At 54.3% G+C, this 23208-nt stretch overlaps 1 protein-coding gene across 1 annotated transcript in view; it reads left to right on the top strand.

The window, feature by feature from the left end:
* The window catches only part of SREBF2 (sterol regulatory element binding transcription factor 2), a 39034-nt gene extending 29954 nt beyond the window's left edge, over positions 1 to 9080 (top strand). Inside the window, exons 15-19 of the mRNA XM_065411756.1 lie at positions 286 to 418; positions 1497 to 1665; positions 3444 to 3629; positions 4907 to 5018; positions 5921 to 9080. Coding sequence (XP_065267828.1) covers positions 286 to 418; positions 1497 to 1665; positions 3444 to 3629; positions 4907 to 5018; positions 5921 to 6141 — 821 coding nt within the window. The 3' untranslated portion in view covers positions 6142 to 9080. The remainder of the gene's footprint in view (positions 1 to 285; positions 419 to 1496; positions 1666 to 3443; positions 3630 to 4906; positions 5019 to 5920) is intronic.
* The last annotated feature ends 14128 nt before the right edge of the window (positions 9081 to 23208 follow it).

The following is a 23208-nucleotide window of genomic DNA, read 5'->3' as shown; positions in this document are numbered from 1 at the left end:
AATTCCCCTTGCAGTTTTGAGTGAGTACAGTGTTCTTCACTTCTTGTCCTAGCCTGTTGTGTAGCATTATTATGTGCTGTCGAGAAGTTGCAGCATTTCACCCTAGAGACAGCTGCATTTCAGTGCTGGGTGAAATAACTTCTATCCATACATTCCCTAAAGCTCTTCTGGATTCATCAAGGTGGAAGGCACTAGAAATATCAGGCATTATCCTTCTACTTATCTGATCTCGGCACAGTTTTTTGTGCTTTCCCTGACTGCAGTGTTGTCTTACTGTTTCCATAGGCCCTGATTTGGTGTGCAGATGGTGGTCAGCGGCAATCGGCATGGCAATCAGTTGGCTCAGAGGGGATGATGCAGGCGTGAGGTCACGTTTCACGGAAGTGGAGCGGATGCCCAAATCCCTGGAGATGTCTGAGTGCGTGGGCCTTTTACCTTGGTCAAACCACCATATCTTTCCAGAAATGACTATATCAATGGCCCAATTGAAAGCAGATGTTCTGTGGGGCAGGCACATGTTGACACTTGTCCTGTTGGCTAACCCTATTAGTGCTGCATCAGAAGGTGGTTGCAGTGTCATGCTGGGAGATTGCTTCAGTGCCTGCTGATGCAATGGCATGATGTGGAAACATCCAACACGTAGGAGTGTTCATTGTCATGTTGATCAGTGCCTGTGTTGCAGATCTCTGGGCAGTGGGTTGGGGAAAGTCCCGTGGGAATGTAACGCCCCTGTACGGGCTATCTAAACGAAAAATTGTGGGGGAAGGTTATCCTCATCTGGGTCCTTTCTCTCTGAGTTCCCTAGGCTGACGCCCTGTGTGAGGGGAAAGCATGTAAACCTTTCCTAATAACACTGAAAGCAGCAGCAGTGCCCCTCACTGATGAAAGCCCCTTTGTCCAGCTGCATGTGGGCTCCTGTAGACAGAAACTCAGGCTTGGTCTACACTACAAACGTATGTTGGTATAACTACGTTGCTCAGGTGTAGACAGTGCTATGGAGAGCTTCTCCTGTCAACATAGCTACCGCGTCTCGGGGAGGTGGATTACCTACGCCGATGGGAGAAGCTATCCTGTCAGTGTAGATAGTGTCTTCGCTAAGTGCCACAGCAGCCCAGCTGCACTGCTGTAAGTGTAGACAAGCCCTCAGTGGTCCTAGAGCTACTAGCACATGTACAGACACAGGCTTTGTGATGGGTGCCTCCCATGCCCTTGGATCTGCCTGTGCTGCACATGTGTCTAGACCAGTCTGCAGCTTCTCCGGGTTGGCAGTCCTCTTATGCCAGATTATGTGATGTCTTTTGTGATCTGAACTGATTGGGGTGGGGAGAAGGCTGAGACCACTGAACTCATTTCCCTTAGGACTTAAGGTCGGTTCAGTAAAGGTCCTTGGAGGCTAAAGGCTTGTTTGATTAGAACTGGAAGGTGCTTTAGAACAGCTGCTGGAAAGGCCTGGACACAGCACTGTTTGAAAGTGTTGCCCTGTCTCTGTCTTTCAGGAATGCCCTGGTGAAAGCGATCTTCCATGTATGCAAAGCCATGCAGGCCTCCCTGTCGGGGAAGGCAGATGGGCAGCAGAGCTCCTTTGGTCACTGCGAGCGGGCCAGCAGCCACCTGTGGAACAGCCTTAATATGAGCAGTGGTGTCTCTAACACTGGCCTCAACAATGTAAGGGTCCAGGGTGCCCTCTGCTAGCTTGTGCTTCCTTCCTGATTCCTGCAGGGAACTACCATGTAGTTTTCACTAATGCCGGAACGTTGCTCTGGTCTCCCCTTGTGGAGGAGTTCAAGGCATGTCACACTTCCCCCCACTTCTGCTCTGCTCCAGGCTGGAGAGGATTTCCCTCCCCCCAGCATCCCATGCTTATGACTGGAGAAGAGGGAGAGATGGGCTCCTCATCCAGCCTTTCCGCCCCTCCTGCTTGGTGTGGAGGTGACTCTCTGTTGTAGTGCCATGCTGGGGGCACATGGTCGCAGCTCAGTGCTTGGCTGTGTCATCTTGCCTGTTGCCACCCCTTCTCTTAGTCACCTCCTTATTGATTTGTTCCCGTAGCAGCCCCCATCTCTGGTCTGCTCTGAGGCCACTGATAAATCTGTAAAGTAGGGACTGCTTATGTCCACTCTGGTCTGGCTCGGGGCACTTGACATCATTTGAACGGTTAGTTCCCCTCCTCAACAGGAGTAAGACTGTACAAAGCCATTTCTCTGCATCGGTGCATCTCTCGTATCTTTACTTTTCAGAGCACCGCAAAGCGCGGGCTTCCCTGCAGGACATGTGGGATGCTGGGCTCTGGCTCTCTCTGTTATTCCTGGGGGGCAGCTGTAGTGCATTGTAGTTGCATTGCATGTTCTGGCAGTACTTGTGCAATGTTTCTGCAGTGCAGTACAGAGGCACTCTCCATTTCTGCAGCGCAGGTAGACTCTCCGAAGGATGGCTAGGATAACACCCCATCTCCCCTGCCTGGGAGCAGCAATGGGTGGGATTCAGGGAGCTTGGGTGGGGACAAGGCCTCCCTTTTCTGCGTGTGGTAGAGCTCTCTATGGCCTGTAGCCTTCTACCTCTGGTGGGGATCTTGGTCGATCTCAGTAAGCTAGGGCCTGGTCAGTACTTGGAAGGGAAGACCGCCAAGGAAGACTGTGGCGCTGCTGATTCCATTTGGAACAGCCTCTTGGTGTGTAACTAGAGTGTGTGTTTAAGGGTGGTGTCACCCTGGGTGACACCGTGGAACTCTGAGGTGGGGCTGGTGGCTCTGCCATAGCCATCTGCAAGCGGGCTGGCCTGTCACTGTGCAGCTGTGGAGGGCACTGATGTGGTTAATGGATCAAGCCAACTGTGATCGTCAAAATTTCCTTTCTGTGGTTCAGTGTAACAATACAGAGCAGGTTGTGGTGTGCTGAAGGAGGGCACATCAAGTGCTTGCTTGCTTTAGGCATACTGTCCTGCAGTCTCTAGCTTTAAGGGTCTCAGGTTACCGCAGCCTGGCTCGGGGGTAACTAACTCTCTGGGGCAGGATGGTTCCAGGTGACGGGTCAAATGTGGAGCCTTTTGCCTCGGCTGGTGGTTTGAATCCAGCTCAGCTTGGTAGTGACTGAAGGTTGTTTTGGATTTTTGGTGGCTGATCTGCTGAGCCGGCACCACATCGCAGAGCCATAACACCATGTCAGCAGCACTCACCCTCTAGAAATGGTCCTTTCTGTTCTGAAATGAAGGAGAGGACTTTGGTCCCCAGAGCCATTGATTTGGGCACCTCTCGGCAGCACTAAATTCCCCTTCAAAATTACTCGAGGCATTTAGCAAAGTGGTTCTGCTCAGGTGGGCTGGTCACTCTGCCTGTTCGCAGCTAGAGGGCACTGCTGCTCCCAGCCATGGATAATCCTGGCCACTCTGCAGTGGGCAGCTGTTGGGTCACTTACCTTCTCCGTCCTCTCTTGGGGGGCTCCTTGCAGATGATCCAGCTGCTGACCTGTGACTTACTGCTCTCACTCCGCACCACACTGTGGCAGAAGCAGGCAAACTCCAGCCAGGCTCTGGGTGAGACCTACCACGCCTCGGCCTCTGAGCTGACGGGTTTCCAGCGAGACCTCGGCAGCTTGCGCAAACTGGCCCATGGCTTCAGGCCCGCTTATCGCAAGGTAAAGTCCTGCCTCTTTTCTCATTCCCATCTGCCTTCCCCTCAGTCCCACAGAGCAAGCAGTGTTCATTTTCAGCCTGCTCTGCACAGCACCACACTTCCAAATAGTCGCCCCAAAGAAGCTTCGTCACTTGAGTTTGTAAATCTGAAATGCAGAAGAGGACAGAATGGCCCAGGGGCTGGAGACGGCGCATGGAGTTCTCACATCTCCAACAGCATTCAGTCTTTCCCCAGGCACTTAGTGAGCGAGAGCCACTCCCCTCCGACAGCTGGGTGGGGAGCTGGCAGTATCCGTCCTGTTTCCAATGGGCAGGTGTCTATATTAGTTAATTGGCCTCCTTTGTGGTATACACTGCTGAGATTGCCATTGAGAGACTACCCCTCCTGTCCCTAGAGGTGACTGCAAGTTAGGATTGAGGCCATTGGCAGAGGGTAGGACAGGGAACCATGCCCTGTCTGTCCATGCTGCTCCTGCTCTGTGGATAAATGGAGGACTTGGGTTCTGTCATTTGGATGCTTTTCACTGATTGGACAAAGCACCAGGGAGCATCCTGTGAACAGAGTCCTGTAGTGTCCTGAGGGGATGTGTGTGCCATGTGGAAGGGATGGAGGTGAAGACCTGGGGTTTTTCATTTGTAATTCCTGTGATCTCCCTGCTCAGGCTGGGCCACCGGGGAGCCGGGTGGGGGAAGAGTTTGTGCAATGTGGGACTCTGTTTACCCATGTGCTAAACAGTGGCTGAGAAGTACGGTGCAAACCCCTCGTGTCTCATCCGGGGTCCTCCCTCTCTTCCCACTCCATGTCCCTAGTCAATGCAGGGTTACTCCTTATGTTCTAACCTGCAGAGCTTTATCCTGTCTAGTTCTATATGTGTGTAAACAGCGTGTGTTAAACAGCTAACCCCACTGTCCCGGTTCTCATGGCCAGCTCTGTTCCCGGGACATCAGACCTGTTCTCTGAGATAAGGAGGCCACACCTCTTCCATTTTCTGCCCTGGTTCCTGTGTTGATCTGCTTCTGCCAGCCTCTTCCACCCAGCCCCTTCCTCGTCCTCCTGTACCCTGGCAATGTAACAGCTTTGCTTCTCACTCCTTTCTTGCCCCCATTTTGGGACCACTCAGTAGGGAGTGCCAGAGGCCTGGCGCGAGGGGAAACCATGTCCCTGCTTGTGAGCTGGGAGCTCTGTCCCACGTGGCGGCAGCATGGGATATGCAGTATGGACGTAGGATCTTCCCAGCGTGAGGCTGCCCATCGTTGCCTTCTGCTCTCTTCCCCCCAGGTGTTCCTGCACGAGGCTACTGTGCGCTTGATGGCAGGCGCCAGCCCCACCCGCACTCACCAGCTGCTGGAGCACAGCTTGAGGCGACGCACCCCCCAGAGCGGCAAACAAGGTCGGTGTGGGAACAAGCTCCCTGTTGGGAGAGGGGTCTGTAGCATTCTTTTGTGCCGTGGGCTATTTGGCAAGCAGGGGGTTATTTGGCAAGGCTTAGTGTCTGGAACTGAGCTGCCCGGCATGGTGCGTGTTGGCAGTGACCTTGCTGAACGATGCAGGGGTTGGAGGCAGGCTGCAGGATCTGTTAGGTCTTCCTGAAGTCCGTAGCTGAGCTGCTGGGGTTTGTGGGGCTTTGGTGCTCTGGTTCAGGGAAATAGATCCCAGCAGAGCCTGGGATCCCTACACAGACTCCAGCAGAAGATGGCATCTCACTGGAGACTCCTATATTCTAGCAACGGAAACCAGGCCCCGGGGCTTCAGGTCACAGGGCAAGCCTTAAAATGCTTCTTAAAAACCATCATTGAGCTGAATTTAAGGGGAGTGAAGTACCCTAATGAGCTACCCTTAGGAAGCCGGGAATTCACAGATCAGGGTAAAGTTTAAAGTGCTGATCTCCTAAAGAAAAGCCATCAGCTTAAAAAAAAAAAAAAATCCTCTTAGCAAGCAAATGTCTTTGCTCAGGTCACAGTGAGCATCCGAGATACTAATACTGGCACAAGTTAAATTTGGAACCGACGGCCTGGCCCCTGGTTATAGATCCAGTCCGTGTTTACCCTGGGATCTGGGTGTTCAGGCTGCGATCCTGGCCAAACTGCAGCTTGGGCCACCTCACCTTGCTGCCTTAAAATAACTCCCTGAAGGTTTCATCCCATCCTACTCAGGCGTGGTGTATTGACCTCCGCGGCGGTCAGCCAGCCCGGAGAAGGCTGCGTTTTATGGTGACCGACAGGATCCCCAGTGCCGGGGTTGGGCTAGAGCTATGCCAGGCTTGGTCACAGTGGTTTTTCTTCTCCTGCACAGGTGAGCTGGACACTCTGCCAGGACAGAGAGAGCGAGCCACGGCGATTCTCCTGGCCTGCCGCCACCTCCCCCTCTCCTTCCTCTCGTCCCCGGGCCAGCGCGCAGTCCTGCTGGCAGAAGCAGCCCGCACGCTGGAGAAAGTGGGGGACAAGCGCTCCTGCAACGACTGCCAGCAAATGATCGTCAAACTGAGCGGGGGCACCGCTATCGCCGCCTCCTAGCCCAGGGGCCGTGCGGCCAAAGCCAGCCTTGTGGGCCATCAGACTGGACTCTTCCCCCAGTATAGTCCCTCTTTAGAGCAGACCGTTCTAGATTAGGGCCATGCAAGTGGAATCACTTGGGCCGGGGCGGGCTCTGGACTAGCCCAGGGTTAGCTTTCCTAGTGATTGGCTGCGTTCAGGCCTGGTGGCAGGACTGGAATCTGGCTAGTGCTGTTCTAGTCTGTGTAACCAGGCCAGCGGCTGCTAGCAGCTCCCCCACTCCCTTGCCCCTCGCTGGGGTTAGAGGCGATGCCGGCTCAGGAGGAGGGGTCAGCAAGCCCTGAGAACAGAAAAGTGCCATTTCCTGGTGCTGGGTGGGTCTGTGTTCCGGGGGCTGCTCTCCCCTCCCCTCTCCGACCCCTCAGGGGAGCCACCCGGAACCCCCTCCCAGGCAAAACCAGCATCTCAGGCAACTCTCTACCTGCAGGCTGGCTGCCCGCCTGCTCCGGGCTGGCTGGGATGGGGAGGGAAGAGCACTAGCGCGTTCTCCTCAAGGCGGGGCTAACGACGCTGTTTTTATGGGAGCCTTTTTCTATAGACTTTGCGTGTGTGGGGATCTCCGGGGGAGGGGTGGTGCTTGGGGCCAGCCCACCCCACCCAGGAAATCTCCCTGTGGTTTTTATACAGTTTTTTATAGGGATGTTTGTGTCTTTACAAGATGTCGGGAACAGTTTCAGTAGATTTCTCTTCTCAGCACCCCCTGCCCCATGTGCTTCTCCCCCCTCTGGTCACAGAGCTACCTCCTGCCTCTGTTGGGGCTGGGGGAGGGCAGAGTTCTAGTGTAAATCAGCAGCATCCATAGTGAGGGCACAAGGGTGAGGGACCTAGGATGTGCAGAGACCTGGGCTGAGGCGAAGGGAGAGAACTGTCCCTGCTGGGCCCTCTTCATTGGCACAGATTAAAACAGGTTTTAAAAAAGAGAAGGTTTGATACTTCATTACTCAAAATCCTAGACCTGGTGGTTCCCCCCGCTCCAGGCCCCTTTGTCTGTCCTCACCTGCACACCCGTCAGTCTGATCTGCATGTCAGGATGTGCCCCCGTGGGAGGGAGCTTACATAAACCTGATGTCTGCCACGGTTTGGAGGATCCTGGAGCTGGCTGGATCCTCTGTGTACTAATGCCAAGTCATGTGACTTTGAAAGAGGGTGGGGTTGGGGGAGTGACCCAGTTTTCCTTTTTGCTCCACCGTTCACATTGCCTCTGTCCAAAGACTGTGTGAAATCATTCCTGTTCACACCTGCAATACGGAAGCTAGCGCTTGGCAGGAACGCATTGCTGCTGCTCTCAGTGTGTGTGTGTGTGTGTGTGTGTGTGTAGCTAGAACTACAGTGGTACTGGGTACAGTCCTATCCTGAGCAGGTGCCTGCAGCCCTTCGTTACCCAGCACGGTGTCTCATTGCAGAAGCCGAACTCAAATTTTTGTTAAACCTTTCTAGATTTATTCGGTTTTCTGCAGCAACCGCCGTTGGAGCTTCAGTTACTGCAAAGAAAAGGCTGTTACAATACACGTGGGACCTTCTGCCTCTGTTTTGCAGCGAGCTCCTAGCGAAAGTTTTAAAATGCCACCAAACTAAACACCTTGGGAATGTTGTCCACCACAGCTTTACTAAGATGTAAACCTTACTGACGCAATTCCGCCTGCCATCAAACCACACTTTGACAGTGGTTCCATGCTCACCGTTATTGAGCTGCAGGGCATTCTGCAGTGAAATGCCTCCCCCCTGCCCCCGCATCTCTCCCACCCCTTTTGGGGGGCATTTAATGGAAGAGTCATAATTGTAATTATTTCCTCAAAAGAAAATGTCCTTTGTCTCTTCCCAGCGTGTGGGTGGATGCATTCAAAGGCTCCACTTAGAACTCCTGCTTCGCATTGGCGTCAGCAGCCCATGATAAGTGGGACACTCAGGAGTGGTTTTCTTGCCTCTGGTTTCTGGCTCCTGATATCTCGGTAGATCAGTGTACATGAGATGTCCTACGTGTTGATCGTGTTGGCTGCTTCTGCGTTAAATCTACATGAGTACAATAACGTGGTGATACGAGTACCTTGGTAGTTTGGCACAAGAACAGATGCTGCTTTTTATGGCTCAGCACCACAGCTTCTTGGCTCGTCAGATGGGACAGAGATACAACTTGTTTGTGGAGAGGCTAATGCCCACCCGCCCTCCAAGGCAGGATGAAACTAAGACCCTGGTTTCCAAACAAACTACTCCCATAAAGGCTTCTTGCTCTAAAGCCCCAGACTTTTTAATCTGTTCAGGAATGTATCTGCCCGTGGCATCCTCCATGTCATTTCAAACCTCACTGGTCGGTCTGCCACGGCAACAGTAGTATACTAGGGAGGGGAGGAGTTCCGCACCCATCCCTGTTTGCCCAGGCACTCATGGGAAGTGGTGAACCATCTCCTCCCCTGGTCACTTCATTTAAAGGTGAACAGAACACTGTCCTGGAGTGTTAGTGGGGGGAGGTGGGATGGACACCTAGAAGATGTTGAGGGCAGTACTAATAGCTTAAGGACAGTGCAGGCTGCCCTTGTGCAAATGGTCCATGCATGATGTTTGTTCTTTACACCTGTGGCACTTCTTCAGGTGTGAGGTTCCTCTCTGTGCCTGTTTGTGTGCTGTTATTTATGGACCCGCTGTCTCTGTCTATCCCCCCATATTTTTCCATGTATACACTGTAATATTTTGTTTTTTGGGGGGTGGGGGGGCGTGTTTATGGATGATGTGAAAAACTGTCTATTTATCCAACTGATATTAGGAGTAGGGACACTTCACTGTAAAAGTTATAGCTGGTGATGGCTCTAAGGAACCATTTCTGCTCTTTGAGAGGTGCCCAGTTATGTACCCTGTCCCAGTGCTAGAGAGCAACTGTTGCCTAATAAAGACCGATGGTACCACCTGGCCCTGTGTATGGTGTATTTATTAGCGCCCCCCCACCCCCCGCTGCCTTTTGGCAGTGGAAAAACTGAATAGCTTTTAAACTCAGCAGTGAAAGGGGCTGGACGAGAAATGGCCAAACCACCAAAGTTCTTAAAGGGGAGTCGCTTCATAGAAGTATCTACAAGCCCCAGTGCTTATCTAGACATCTGGTCTGCTAAATTAGGCTGGAAAACTTGCCTCGAAGGACTTCCTACTGCTCACCACACCAGGAATGTAAGCAAGAGCAGCATTTCTTGGTAGTTTGGGGTTCCTGCTTCTTGTGGAACCTGCCAGTACAGCGCACCAGATTGCACTAGTGGTCCATCTAGTCCAGGATCCTGTCTCTGCCAGTGGTCATCACCAAATGCTTCAGGGGTAGGTGTAAAACCCTGTAATGGACAATTATGAAATAACATGCTCATAGGGGAAACTTTTGCATAACCCGTTATTCCTGCTCTTTATTTGATCCCTTAGATTCTTTTATAGCTCCTTGTGAAGGGCTTCTGACAAAACCTTTTAAAAATCCAAATTAGAACAATGCCTTCTCCTTTATCCACTGTTTTGTCCACATGCTCAAAGAATCCTGGTTGACAAGGGCTGTACTTTCCTTTTTGAAAGCCCTGCTGGCTTGTCCCATCACATAAATCTACGTCTTCATTTTACTTGTAATTATAGCTTTCAACCAGTTGTCCTGGTGGTATGAAACTCCTAGGATCACCTCAGTGCTTAAGGTAGGCACAGCATTTGCTATAGTAGCTGATCTTAACAAGTGGATGTTTTTGTTTGCAGATCAGCTACTTCAGTCTTAAATACCTTTAAATACAGTGTGTATCCTCTGGAGCTCATGAATTGGTGGTCTTGAATCTAGCTATTGTTCTGGCTTCTTCTCCTTGGATATCTTGTGCTTCATCTTAGCCACGTGAAGAGCAGTTTTGGATAGACATCTCCCCCAACCTCCTCTAAGTGATGAGGACTGATGCAGAGAAATGTTTTACTCTCCATTTCTCCCTTTATGTTTTGGGAGTTAAGCAGATTGATCCCCAGGCTTCCTGCTTCAGAGACACACGTCACACACACACTTTTCTCATTTTAATGTCGGTTATTCAAAATTCTCTTGTAACCCACCTGATTTCCATGTTACCCGCCATTGTTTGGTTGGTTATTGGCTTCACTAGGGCTGGATTTCCATTTTCTGAAAGATGCTTGTTTGACTCAAATAACCTCTTGAAGCTTACCATTTAGCCATACTGGTTTATTCTCCTTGCCTTCCTACTTCCTTGTTTGGTTAGGGGTATGCCTAACTAAGTTCTGTGACTCTGTTAGAGTTGCTGACCTAGCCTCAATGCAGACCCCAGGTGTCTTATTTTCCTTTTTGTGTGTCTTTGACTAGCTTCCTCATTTAAAAAAATAATAAAATGAAAAACCTCTAAAGCTGTCTGTGCTATGTCTAATTCTTTCCCTAAGAGTGTTGCACTTAATTAAATAGTCTCAGATTCACATAGGTATTTATTTTCCTAACTTTCAATGAAAGTTAAGAGCCTAAATGCCTTTGGGGATGTGGGCCTTTGTGATCACTATTCCTTAGTGGGTTTGCTATTGTAAACCAACTCCTGTGTTAGAACCAACTCAAGAGTAACCTCTGCTCTTGGGTGCTTTAGAACTAGCTGTTCCAGAAACTGTTGGGAAATTGCTTCTCTAGCCCTTGTCTGGCTGGGAGATTTAACCAGATATGAACAGCTGACTGGAGTTGCCCATTATGTTATATTTGACTTAGTTCCCTTGTCAATCAATCTTAACAGGGTGCATCTGCTATTCTTTTCCTGAGTAGGTAGTGGTATAACCCTCATAGTAAGTTTGTGCTCTTATTGGGGTCTGTACCCATGCAGATACTACAGCATTTCCTTTCCCTCGTGAACCTTATTTCATCACGTGCTGGGGACTCTTGGGACCTGTGTAAATGGAAAATGAGGTGGCGGGCGGTTGGTGAGCGAGGGCCCTTAGGACAGTAGCTAACTCCCCCCCCCCCAACATCAAAGAAGGAGCTAGTCTCAGTTTTGGTGGAATCTTGGGTTGGATTTTTACCTAGAGTCGTTTGCCAGCTCTGCAGCTTTACAGCCGTTGGCGTCTGATTCTACTTGTACATACTTCAGGTGCAACCTGTCAATGTGCCTCTATCCTTCAGAAACCCGCTGTAGCTCCGACAGCCCTTTACTCTTGGGTGCTGATGTCAGTTGCACTGGTGCTGTGTGGGTGGTGGGAAAAGCTCCACACTAAAGCTGGACAGAGACCTCTGCATTTCTTGCAGGTTTCTGAACTGCAGCCAGACACAGTAACAATTCGCATTTGCTCTCTCTAGGCTCTTCTCTTCCCTGGTGAAATGATCTCCAGCCTAGTCCTTGGTTTGTAACTCAGGACTTCCTCTCTGAAATCTCTCAGCTGCAGGGCAGGACCAGGCCCCAAGACCTGTGCCCCTCTCCTGCAGCTGGGGCCGTGAGTCACCCCTGCCTGGAGGAGTCCCAAGCGCCCCCCCTTGGCCAGATCGGAGGAGTACCTGTGCCGCACCTCCCCTCCCCGATCCCAAGACGCTGCAGGGAAAAGTCTCAGTAGGCTGCCTGTGGGGGCTACACAGCTCCCCCCACCCCACCACACCTGCCTGGGACCTTTCCCTCACTGACGGGCTGCTCAGCACCGTCTTCCTCTCTGTCCTTTCTTTCTACCCTCCCTCTTCCACATGCTCCTCAAAGTCACGCCTTCACAAACTCACCCAAGGCCCCTTTGGCTTTCAGAGCGCCTCTTCAGGGCTGCAGCTTCTCAGGCCTGTAGATCCTTCCTTTCAACGCGCAGTGGCCAGACATTCCAAACTCAGCCCTTTCCAGGATGGAATACGCTGCTTCCCTGCTACTCTTTTCCTGATGGATTTACCTCATTGACTTTCCTTTACCAAGCGGAAACTAGGCACCAGCTGCTGGCTCGCTTTGCAAATGGACGCAATCAGGCTGAGCCACTCGGTGCTTGTCAGCAGATCTCCCACCCGAAAGCAATGCTGTGACTCGGATTTGAACCGAGGTTGCTGCAGCCATGGCACAGAGTACCAGAGGAAGTGAGGAATGTGCTGGCAGACAAGGCATTTCTTTCTCCTCATTCGAAAGGCAACATCCTCCCCATCAGAGAATCAAATCCCCATCTCCCACGTGACAGGCAGGGATATTCACCATTATACTAACAAGGAACAGGGCCGAACCTTTCCCTCCACGGAACTCTTACAGACCAGCTATGGCCAGCTTACACAACACAAAGGGCCCCACTAGGCAACAACACCCCTTGCTCTCTTCTCCTTTCCCGGGGCAACAACAGCCCTAGGAAGAGCCCTATCCCTCCTCACATGCAGTTACCTCTCTCTCTCTCTCTCTCGTCAGAAGCCGCTTTTGATATGCCCCATACAGTTCCGGGGCTGCTGAGGAGGCGGTATTTGCTACTCAGCTTCCTGGGTCCATCAGTAATGTCCCTGGAGTCCAGAGAGACTACTGATGAACCCAGGAAGCAAAATAGCACATACCACCTCCTCAGCCACCCTGAAGCCTGCATGGGGCATAAAAGCAAAAATTCCCCCCCCCCCCAAAAAAACTCCACAACTTCCTCCCCTGGCCTATTATACCCACCACCAATGAGGAAGGCTCAATATGATAGTTTCGAGGAAGCTGTCTTGTGCAGTGTTGTTAAATTAACCTTAAAGAGAAGATAGGCTCCCAAAGTTACAGCGCTAAAGCTATTTGTTTTATAACCAATCTGTTTACCATAAAAGCTATGGTGTGCATTAGCTGAAATGAGATTTAACCAATCCGCTTTCTATGTTGTCTTTCTGGTACTAGGCTGTACCGCTTATATCTTTGTTCTGAACACATACATTCCCCATACCAAGGGGGGGGGGGGGGGTAAAAGTACCTCCCAGGTTTGAACCAGGATAGAACACTTATGACTTGTCCTTTGGGAGGTTCCAGTACTGGCCTATGAGAATAACTCCCTATCTGTTGCTATGGTAAAACACTCGTATGTCCTGATCCTGACAGTCTTACTATCTACTTAAGCCAAAACTTACTTCAGCTAATGCAAGGTGTTATGGGATACTTGGCATAAGTGAAAAGGGTTATAAGAAGCCACAGGCCAATTCAGGTGGAAAATGTCATATTAATATGTGGTGTGAATAATACATATATAAGCCCAGCATATATTGGTCAACACAGAGTACTTCTCTCTGCTGTAGTACATAATCCACCAGGCATTTAGTTCAGCAGAGACCATCCCTAACACAAAGTACTGGTAAAGGGGCCACTCTGAAAGAGCCTCGTTATAAGACAAACGCAGCGGGGGGAGTATCAAAGTTAATTAATTTGCCATGCCTGTGGCCACCAGAGGGCAGTAGAACTCTAGCAAAGAAATAGCATGTGAACACAGCGAGGGAAGGACTGCAGCTAGCTGGGAATTTTTCACCCACTTTGTTGTTGTTGTTGGCAGACAGTGCTGATTTGTTGAAATCGTGACTTTCTTGGAACGGGCTGGTTTTGATGAATTTCTCAACTTGAAAACATTTTGAAATTTTTTTTGCAACTGTCTGTTTAGTTTTGACATCTTTTGAAATGAAAAGCTCCAGTTTTCTAGTTAAAAACTACTTTTTGTGTATCTATTTAAGCTAATTATAGTCAGGGCCGTAGCAACAAAGAACGTGACCCCCTCCGAACAGTGGACCCCTCCGAACATATGTCCGGGCGGGGCCCCTTACAATGCAGAAACTGGGTACGGAGGATGGAGGACGCTCGCTACGCCTCTGATTATAGTACCACTAAACAAAAGTGATTAAATCAAACCGAAACACTTGACCCAAACCATTTTTTTTTTTTTTTTTTTTGGTTCAAGAAAATTTTTGAGTTCTTGATTTTTTTGTCCGGGTTCAGTGTGGGAAAGTTTTTTTTTCAAAATCCCAGTTTTTGATGGAATGGGAAAAGTTTCCTACTCAGGTCTACTAAAGACTTCCAATGCTACTACCATGAAAGGAAGAGCTTGTGCTACATCTGATGTTTCTCTGGGGCTGGTTTTGAGGGACATAAGAATGCAGTTGTGCCTGGGTACCGGTGTGCTGATGGGTTGAGCGAATCTGGGCTTTTGCCCCTGCCTATCTCAGGGTTTCTGATTACTACAGCGCTGTACATTGTAACAGGCATGTCTGAACGCCCTGCAGCAGTGGCCAACTTGTTTGCAATGGATCAGTGATGATCTACACAGCTGGGGTTGGAGCTGCACCAGCATGCAGTCAGGTCTCCCTTGGGCTTTCAGAGCAGTAATGATCAGGACACTAGCAAAGGCTTGGGAGGAGTGGAGGTGTCTCCAAGGAGGCTGATGTAGCTGGGGCTTCTGTTGTCGGGTGCAGAATGATGCTTCAGCTGTGCAAGTTGAGTTTTATGTTGCGCTCATCATTATGGTAGGAGAGCCCCGGTCACCAGATTTCTGTGTGTAGCTGTTTATTCTAACTGTGGTGAGTGCCCAGGGCCTACCCTCTGTGCTCTGATTGTGGACTCTCAAGTTAAGCAGGGTGGTGCCTGGTTAGATCTTGGTTGGGAGAGCTGTGCTGCAAACCAAGTACTACCTAAGAGGTGGTGGCAATCCATGCTCAGGCGCACTGAGGCAGGAGCTCGCTCATTCAGGGGCACTGCTCCCAGCGGTGCTGTGTGTCAGACGAGCTGGGACCCAGCCTCTGACCCTGGCTTGCCAGTAAAGATTTTATGGCACTTTCACCAGGCTGGTGTGTTAGCCAGTTCTGCAGGGCTATCAGCCTCCCGCTCTGGTAATTCCATTGTCTGCCTAGAGCCCCTCAGCTAGCCTCTCTTGGAGACCTCACTTCCTGCTCCAAACTGCTGTGCAGCGGTACCACACGGGGCAGGGCTGCAGCCTGCTCCCCCAGAGGTGGTTGCATCTCGGGACACCGGCCTACTCTGCACGGTGGGTCAGGCGCTGTGGGATGGAAAGCGCCATTGAACTCTAAGCCGTTCTCATTAAGAAATGACGGGAGCGTTCTTGTGGGATTCCACTGAGACCCCCCCCCCCCCGTCCTCTCCCACCCGCTCAGGAAGCGAAATCAGGTTGGCGGAATGTCGCTCTTTGTTCAGAGGGTCTGTGCCTGTTCTGCTATTAAAGATTAATACTCCTGGGGGACTCCCTGTTGTAAGATATTAGAATGAGGACAGGCTGCTCTGGGCGCTTGCAAGCGCTCTGACTTCGGTTCTGTTGCTGGGATTTTTTTTGGCGGGGGTGGGTGGGGGGTGATTCATTGCTGCTCCCTAGTCCCAGCTGTGCAGGAAACCACCAGCAAGGTGCAGCTGCCCTGATAGAGATGATGGGGCAGGGTCCTGCTGTCACCCTCAGGGCAGCAGCTGCCTGGCAGCTGGTACGTGTGGGTGAGGGGCACTGAGCTGCTCCCGGGAGGCCTGAACGCTGTGCTGGCCCGGTGCCAATGCCAGCCTTTGATTTCTGCCACCACGAATTGGCAGGGGACAGATAGGAGGGGGGTGGGGAAGGGGAAGGAGGGAGAAATGACTGATTAGAGCAGCACGTGCCTTCCCCATGGCTCCTTGCTCCTGGGACATGCTTTGTATGGCGCGGTGCAATACTGATGCCTCTCACAAACCTTGGGGACGGGGAGTTGAAGAATCCTCCCCTGGGCCTTTTCTCCATCAAAGGCCTAGGGGGGGGGAGCAGGGCTCTATTCCCAGCCTGAGAGTGATTCACTGCGTGACTATAGCACATAACTTCTTGCCTGCCACAAGTTCCTCCTCCGTGGAGTGTGTCTGACTGTCCCTTGCAGAGCACTGCGAAGGGCTCAGCCAGGGCGGGTAAAGTGCTCCCAGGTGCCCCAGTGTCAGGTGCTTTGTACCTGCCATGGTTTACGAGGAAGCTGTTGTGATGCAAAGGGCCCATGCGGCTGTCTCCTCCCTGGAGAACCGGTGTGTTAACAAAGGCAGGGGCAGCTGATGGTTGGAGGGTGAGGAATGAGGTACCCTAGGGCCATAGGCGTGCACAGCACATTTCATTAGGGTGTGCATCCAGGGAGCCCCACCCTACCCCCGGCCCCGCCCTAACCTAGCCCTGCCCCCATCCACTCCCTCCTACTTCCCACCCCCGACTGCCCCCCTCAGAACCCCCAACCGCCCCTGCTCCTTGTCCCCTGACTGCCCCCTCCTGAGACCCCCCCCCCCACTGTAACTGCCTTCCTAGGACCCTACCTGTCCCCTGACTGCCCTGACCCTTAACCACACCCCTGCCCCCAGACAGACCCCCAGGACTCCCATGCCTATCCAACCGCTCCCTGTCCCCTGACTGCCCCCGAGACCCTCTGGCCCATATCCAACCCGCCCGGCCCAGCCCCCTTACCACGCCACAGCTCAGAACAGAGTCCCCACCAAATCCCACCCCCTGGACATCCCCTTGACCAATGGCGTGATGGCAATTACAGGGCGGGTGCAGAGAGCGCCAACCAAGCTGGAGCGCAGTGGTGGAAGAGCGCTATGACTGATGTAAGTCAACAAAGGTCATGTGTAGCGCTGGGGAGGCGGTGATTGGCTGGGCGGGGGTAAGAGGGTGTGTGGGGCAGTCTGGGTGTAGGCAGCTCAGTGGGGGATCTGGATGTACAGGGAGATTCCAGGTGCAGGGGTAATGGGAGTCTGCAGGGGGGACCAAGTGAAAGTGGTTGGAACTCAGCGGGGGGGGTTTGGGTGCAGGGGAGGTGGGGTTCATTTGGGTGGGGGTCAGGGTGTAGGTGGTTGGGGCTCAGTGGGGAGGGTGTCTGGGGGGGTTCATCAGGGTGGTACAGATGCAGGGGAGGTGGGGCTTGTGAGAGTGAGGGTTTGAGGGGCCTGCTTAACAGGGGAGCCCCAGCTGCTGCCAAGGGGATCTGCATGCTGGGCCCCCACTTCCCCATCCCCTTCTCTTCCCCATCCCATCCCCTTCCTTCCTAAACTGCCTCTTTCCCCCTGCCCCCGCTTCCCCTATCCTCTTCCCCACAGCTCCATCTCCTCCACATCCCACCCCCTTCCTTCCCCCCTGCCCTCACTTCCCCCATCCCCTTCTCTTTCCCATCCCATGCCCCTTCCCCACCGCTCCATCTCCTCCACATCCTTCCTTCCCAAACTGCCTCTTTCCCCCTGCCCCCGCTTCCCCTATCCTGTTCTCTTCCCCATCCCATGCCCCTTCCCCACCGCTCCATCTCCTCCGCATCCCACCCTCTTCCTTCCCCCCTGCCCCCACTTCCCCCATCCCCTTCTCTTTCCCATCCCATGCCCCTTCCCCACCGCTCCATCTCCTCCGCATCCCATCCCCTTAGTTCCTAAACTACCTCTTTCCCCCTGCCCCCGCTGCCCCTTCCCTACCGCTCCATCTCCTCCGCAACCCATCCTCTTCCTTCCCAAACTGCCACTTTCCCCCGTCCCCGCTTCCCCTATCCTCTTCCCCATCCCATGCCCCTTCCCCACCGCTCCATCTCCTCCCTATCCCACCCCGCCCCGCCCCCCCCTGCCCCACAACTCACTGTTGTACAAAATGAAGGATGGCTCCCAGCACACAGAAGGGAGCTCAACCAGCACTAGGACCCAGACGGTCGTGTCCAGCTGCAAAGTCCGGGGAGCTGAGCAGTACCTCCTTTTTTCAGTGGGGCTGCAGCAACTCTGTGTTCACAGAAATGGGGGGGGGGCAGTGGCGTGACCTTGCATCCCATGTGGCCCCCACCCCTCACCTCACCTCTATTTGGGGGGTAATGCCCCCAAACTATGCCATGAACATTCCCAATCACACACCCAGGGCCGGCTCCAGGCACCAGCTTACCAAGCAGGTGCTTGGGGCGGCCACTTCGGAGAGGGGCGGCACATCCAGCTGTTTGGCGGCAATTCGGCGGACGGTCCCTCACTCCTGCTCGGAGCGAAGGACCTCCCGCCGGATTGCTGCCGCAGATCGCGATCGCGGCTTTTTTTGTTTTCTTTTCTTTTTTTGTTTGTTTGTTTGGCTGCTTGGGGTGGCCAAAACCCTGGAGCCGGCCCTGCGCACACCCCCGTTTCTCCTTCACTTTCTGCAGGGAAGCAAAGAACGCTGCAGGAGCGGGACCTGGGCTGTTTTCATTCCCCCTGGGGCCCAGGAGTACCCCACACAGACCCCCACTGCCCAGCACCATCCCCAGAGACCCAGCGCCCCTGCCTGCCTGCCTGCCTGCCCCCCCAGCCACACTCACCGGCCTGCTCGGTGGGGGCTATTTGCCTTGCCTGGCCTGAGCCAGCGTCACAGCTAGGGTTGGTGGGGGAATCAGAGTGGGAGGGGGCCTGCCCCCCTCACAACCCCCTTGCCTGGGGCCCAGACGAGCCCTCCCCCCCCCCGTGCTGGCCGAGAATGACCCGGCCCCTGCACTGGTCCCAGGCGGCTCAGCCCCGGGAGGTGGCAGGCTGAGCAAGAGGAGCTGGAGCAGCTCCCTCCCCCTCCCCGCTGGGGAGGCGCAGTCAGGGAGCTCTAGCACCGCCCCCCCACAGCTCCCATTGGCCGGGGTTCCTGGCCAATGGGCTGGGAACCGGGTCAACGCTGGGAGGGAGGCAGCGGGCAGTGTTGCCTCTGCCAAGACTCTCCCTGCTCGCAGGGACGCTGGGGAGGGGGGAGCTGCCCCCGAGGTGAGAGCACCCCCACCCCCTGGCGCAACCCACCCTGCTCCCTGTCCCCCGACTGCCCCGGCCCCTTGTCCAACCCCCCCTCAGGCTCCTAGCAGCGTCTGGCTCAGCGCGGAGCCATACACACAGCCACGCGGGAGCACGCAGCCCTGCCCCCCACAGCTCTGACTGCCCTGCATTAGGGTGTGCACGGGCACACCTGGCACACCCTGTGCGCACGCCTATGCCTAGGTCCAATGGGACCAAGCTGTGGTGGGGGTGAGCTAGTGCCAGGCTGGCACTGGGCTAGCCCAGGCTTGGAAGGTGAGCTGACTGTGGGGGACTGCTGGGCTCAGGCTGTCCCTGGCAGAGGCAGGAGCTGGGACTTAGATGCCTGTGATCTAAAGGGGCCCAGGCAAGGTGCCCGTGTGGTGGCAGGGCAGGGCGTGAGCAGGTGCTGGGCTGGCAATGGGGCAGGGTGTGAGCTGATACTATGGCCATGGGTTGGGCCCCAAGCTGGTGCTGGCCCAGGGGGTGAGCTGGGCCTCAGATGAACATTCATACCTGACCCACATCCTGCTGTAGCCCATGTAGCTTTACATATGGCACCGAGCAGAGGCTGCGTCCTCCCACATTGCTAAGGATGGCTCCTGAGTCCAGCCAATCTGTCACTGCTCTCGCCCCACCTCTCCCTGCTCCCAACAGCCATCCCCCCTGGGAGCGGAAGATGGAAAATGAAAAGCACACGGGGTTTTATACAGCACCGGAGTAGCTGACCACACTATGTGCAGCCAGCTGGCCCCTGCGTGCTGTAGTGCTGCCTGGCTGCTGCTCGGACCTCGTAGGAGGAACCTGACCCCAGCCGATCAGCTGGAACCCCCTTGCTCCGATTGACAGTATCCAGGGGCCAGGCGTGGCCAAGGGCCGCGGAGGGCTAGTTCCGGGTATGGCTGAACTGGGGCTGTGTGATCGGTGTAGCTGCACCGGTGTTGACCCCCAAGGCTCGACCAGGACATACAAACTCTGCACTGATCCGTCCATTCCCATTAGCAGCAACCCTGCGTTTGCCCTTCTCTATGTTTGGAGCTTAAAGCTGCTGCACTTGACCAAGCGCTGGCTCCTACCCATAGCCAGAGCTCCTTCGGAGGGGGGCTGATGTGGCCATGGCTGGCTGCGGTGTGGGGGTGGGGACTTTGAAGGCATCTGTTCAAGGGTGGCTGGCGCTGGCAGGAATGTGTTTAAAATGCAGAATGCTTTCCCTGCGGGTGTTGCTCCATTTGTCACAAGCGGAGAAAGAACAGACCCACCCCCTGGGGGACATGATTAATCCTGGGTGCCCCAAGTGGGTGGAAACTCTCCGCCGAGCACGCACTGCACTGGGGAAGCAGAGTTATGGGGCGTGTAAAGCAGCCAGCGCTGGGGGAAGTCGGGCGTTGATTGCCACACAGACCCATAGTGCTGCTCCGGGCACGGCTCTTGGGGATGAGGGCTTGCTGGCCTGCTCGTCTTCTTCCGTCCTAGGACTGAGACCAAGGCCAAATGAGCCCTTCTTCAACCTTTCTGCTGTAGGGAACAGCACAAGGCCCACGACTCCGTTGCCCTATGGAGGTCACAGGGGAGACCAGAGTGCAAATCTCTGCCTTGACCCATGCTACAACCTTCCTAATAGGCTGGGCATGCATCACCCTCCCTGTACGCAATGGGGGAGGGGGGGAAGGGGCAGCACAGGCTCTTAATGGGGACAGCTCTACCCTTAGTCACTGACACGGTCCCACTTCCCCACAGCAATCAGCGTGGGGGAAGCGTCCCAACCGCACCCACTGACCCAGCTCCATTATGCCTCAGCCTCAGGCTGCTCATGTGTTGCTGTGACGGGGCTGGTGCCTGGTGCTGAGAAACACTGAATGAAGCACAGCTGGGCTGAAGGGCTGCAGTAACTTATGTGCTCCCCCCCCCCCCCCCCCCGAGCCAGTAGGGTGGAGGGGAGGCCGTGTGGCCCTGTGTCACAAGCCCTTGTGGTGCAGAGAAGTCCTGTTCTGCCCCTTACTAAAGCCCACAAGGCTTCAATGCTGGTGTAGCTCTTCATGGGCCTAAGGCCACACCCAATGGCTGAGCCCTTGGGCCTAAAGCTGCCAGAAGCAAAGGGGCGGCTGGATGTGTCTATCTGAAAGAGGGTCCCTCAGAAATGCTGCGCACACTCCCCGCCCCCAAGCTGGGAGCCCAGGTCTGCATATGCACAACAGCCACTGGACACACACTCAGTCTGGCAACAGGGGCATTTTATTTCTGTAGGAGGTGGGGGGAGAAAGTGGACCTTACAAACAAAAATGACCCAGGGCTGGCAGGACACAAGGGTTGAGCCCCCGTGGCCATGGCCCTGGCATGCGGCCCTGCCCCTCATGCAGCCAGTGCCCTGGTTCTGCTGTGGCTGTCCATGGGCCGGGCTGTCCTACCCAGCCCTCTCTCACGTTGCCCCGTCACAGCCAGTTGCACCGCTCAGGCTCCTGGGGGTGGTATTTATTGCTAAGGGGTCCAGCGGCTCAAAGGACCCAGGGCTGGAATGAAGAGAATGGGGGGAGAGGAGCCTTTCCCCTTTGGGGCATCAGTCCAATCCCCAGCCCCCACTTGGCAGCTTTGCCAGCTGATTGCTGCTTGGTGGCCCACGTGAAACACGTTAATGGCTTTATTCCAGCATCCGCCGGAGGGGCCAGGTGGCCGCAGCGCTCTCTGTCTCACACACCTGGCAATTGGCACTGATTGGCCTCCTTGTTCGCAGCCTCAGCAGAGGCCAAGAGCCAACTGGGCCTTAATGAGGCAAAGCCCCTTGGTTTACAAAAAAGGCCCGTTTGGGCTGGGGGGGGGGGGGGGAGAGTGTGGTGTGGCAGCCTGCACTGCAGGGCTAAGCCCAGCCTCACCCACCGCAGGGCTTGGGCTGGCACAAGGCCTAAAGTCACTTAATATCCAGGCATCAGAAACAATATGGAAGCCCTAGTTCAATGAGGGGAGGAAGGTAGGCACCCTGCCTGGCCTCAGCATGAAGTGGGTTGCAGCCCTTGGTGGTGGTCTGCACTGGCATTCATTGGGGGTGTGCACCTCAGCCAGGAGCAGACATGACAGGCCCACCGCATGGGCTGGTGCCAGAGGAGGCAGCCCATGGTGCTAACATGGCCCCGCCCCCCCAGGATTGAGCAGAGGTCCAGGCCTGTTGGAGGCTGTTCAGTGCATTGCACAAAGGGCATGCACTGGGTCCTCCCCACCGACGCCTTTGCCACCTTGCAGCAACCAGAGCGCAGCAGGAAGGAAAACTGGCGGCTCTTTGTCAGCTCCTGTAGGGCCCTAAAGTTCGTGTGTGAACTTCAAATCAGCAGGGGGGGAAGCAAGCCAGGACTAATAGAACGTTTTTGTTCCATTTTTCTTCCCGCTCGTCTCTCTGCTGCTCACTGTTGCCCTGTGGACAGATGAACAGCGGGGGGGGGGGGGGGGGGGGGGGGGGGGGAGGGGGAAGTGATGGGGGTTAAAAGGTAACCCAGTGTGGCATGTTTACCTTTAGTAGCTGGTCCAGCTAAGAGGTTTATGTGGCTGTTGCTGCTCATTAGAGAAGCTGTCCTCTAGCTCAAGCATTAGTGGCTCATTATTCTGGTGCTGAAGGTCCCCAGTTCAAACCTGACCTCAGCAGCGTCACCTGTACCCACCAAGTAAGCTGTATCTGTGGTTTGGCCCTGCCAATGGCCAAGCATGTGCTTCTTGCCCAGGTAGTGGAAATATAGCTCCAGAGAGGGACTGCTCAGGGGAGTGGCCCCCTTAGAGTCTGGCAGACAGCCACACGTGCCAGTGGTACAAAGGCCTTTTGAAAAGGAATGGAGCAGAATTAAGGAAACAAAAATCAACAAGGGCAGCAACTGAGTGAAACACACAGGTGACTAGAAAAGCCCAGCCCCTACAAAGGGTTGAGCAATGTGGCCGTTTCCCCAGGCTGACAGCTGCAGTGGCTTTTCAAACCTATGCCGGGGGTGGGTCTAAACGGCTTGGGCACAAAGGAGATTGACCACCTCCATGGTGGACCACGATGAGTGGTTGAACATGGTCAGGGAGACATGGGCTGACCCAGCCTGAGACCCTGTGGATACAGTTCCATGGGGCTGGGCAGCAGCCTCTTGTCGGGGCTGCTGGGTGGGGCTGTGACACAGGTAGCCGGTGCGTGCAATAACTGGTGGTAGGGGCGTGACTGAAGCCCCACAGGCCCAGCAGCTCCAGCACTAGCAGCAAGCCCAGCGGCCAGCTTGGCACTGCTGCCTGCTCTGGAACCTGTACGAGAGGAGAGGGGAACATGGCTGGGCCCGGGGCAGGGGTGTAGGGGGCAAACGACACAAGGTGGAGGGGGAAGGAGTGAAGCGCGTGACACTTATGGCCATCACACCCAGCGCGGTGGGAGAGGTCAGCC

The sequence above is a fragment of the Emys orbicularis genome, chromosome 1 (assembly GCF_028017835.1).
Source record: "Emys orbicularis isolate rEmyOrb1 chromosome 1, rEmyOrb1.hap1, whole genome shotgun sequence".
NCBI classification, from domain to species: domain Eukaryota; kingdom Metazoa; phylum Chordata; order Testudines; family Emydidae; genus Emys; species Emys orbicularis.
The sequence above is the reverse complement of the archived record's forward strand: the minus strand, read 5'-3'. Positions and strand labels throughout refer to the sequence as shown.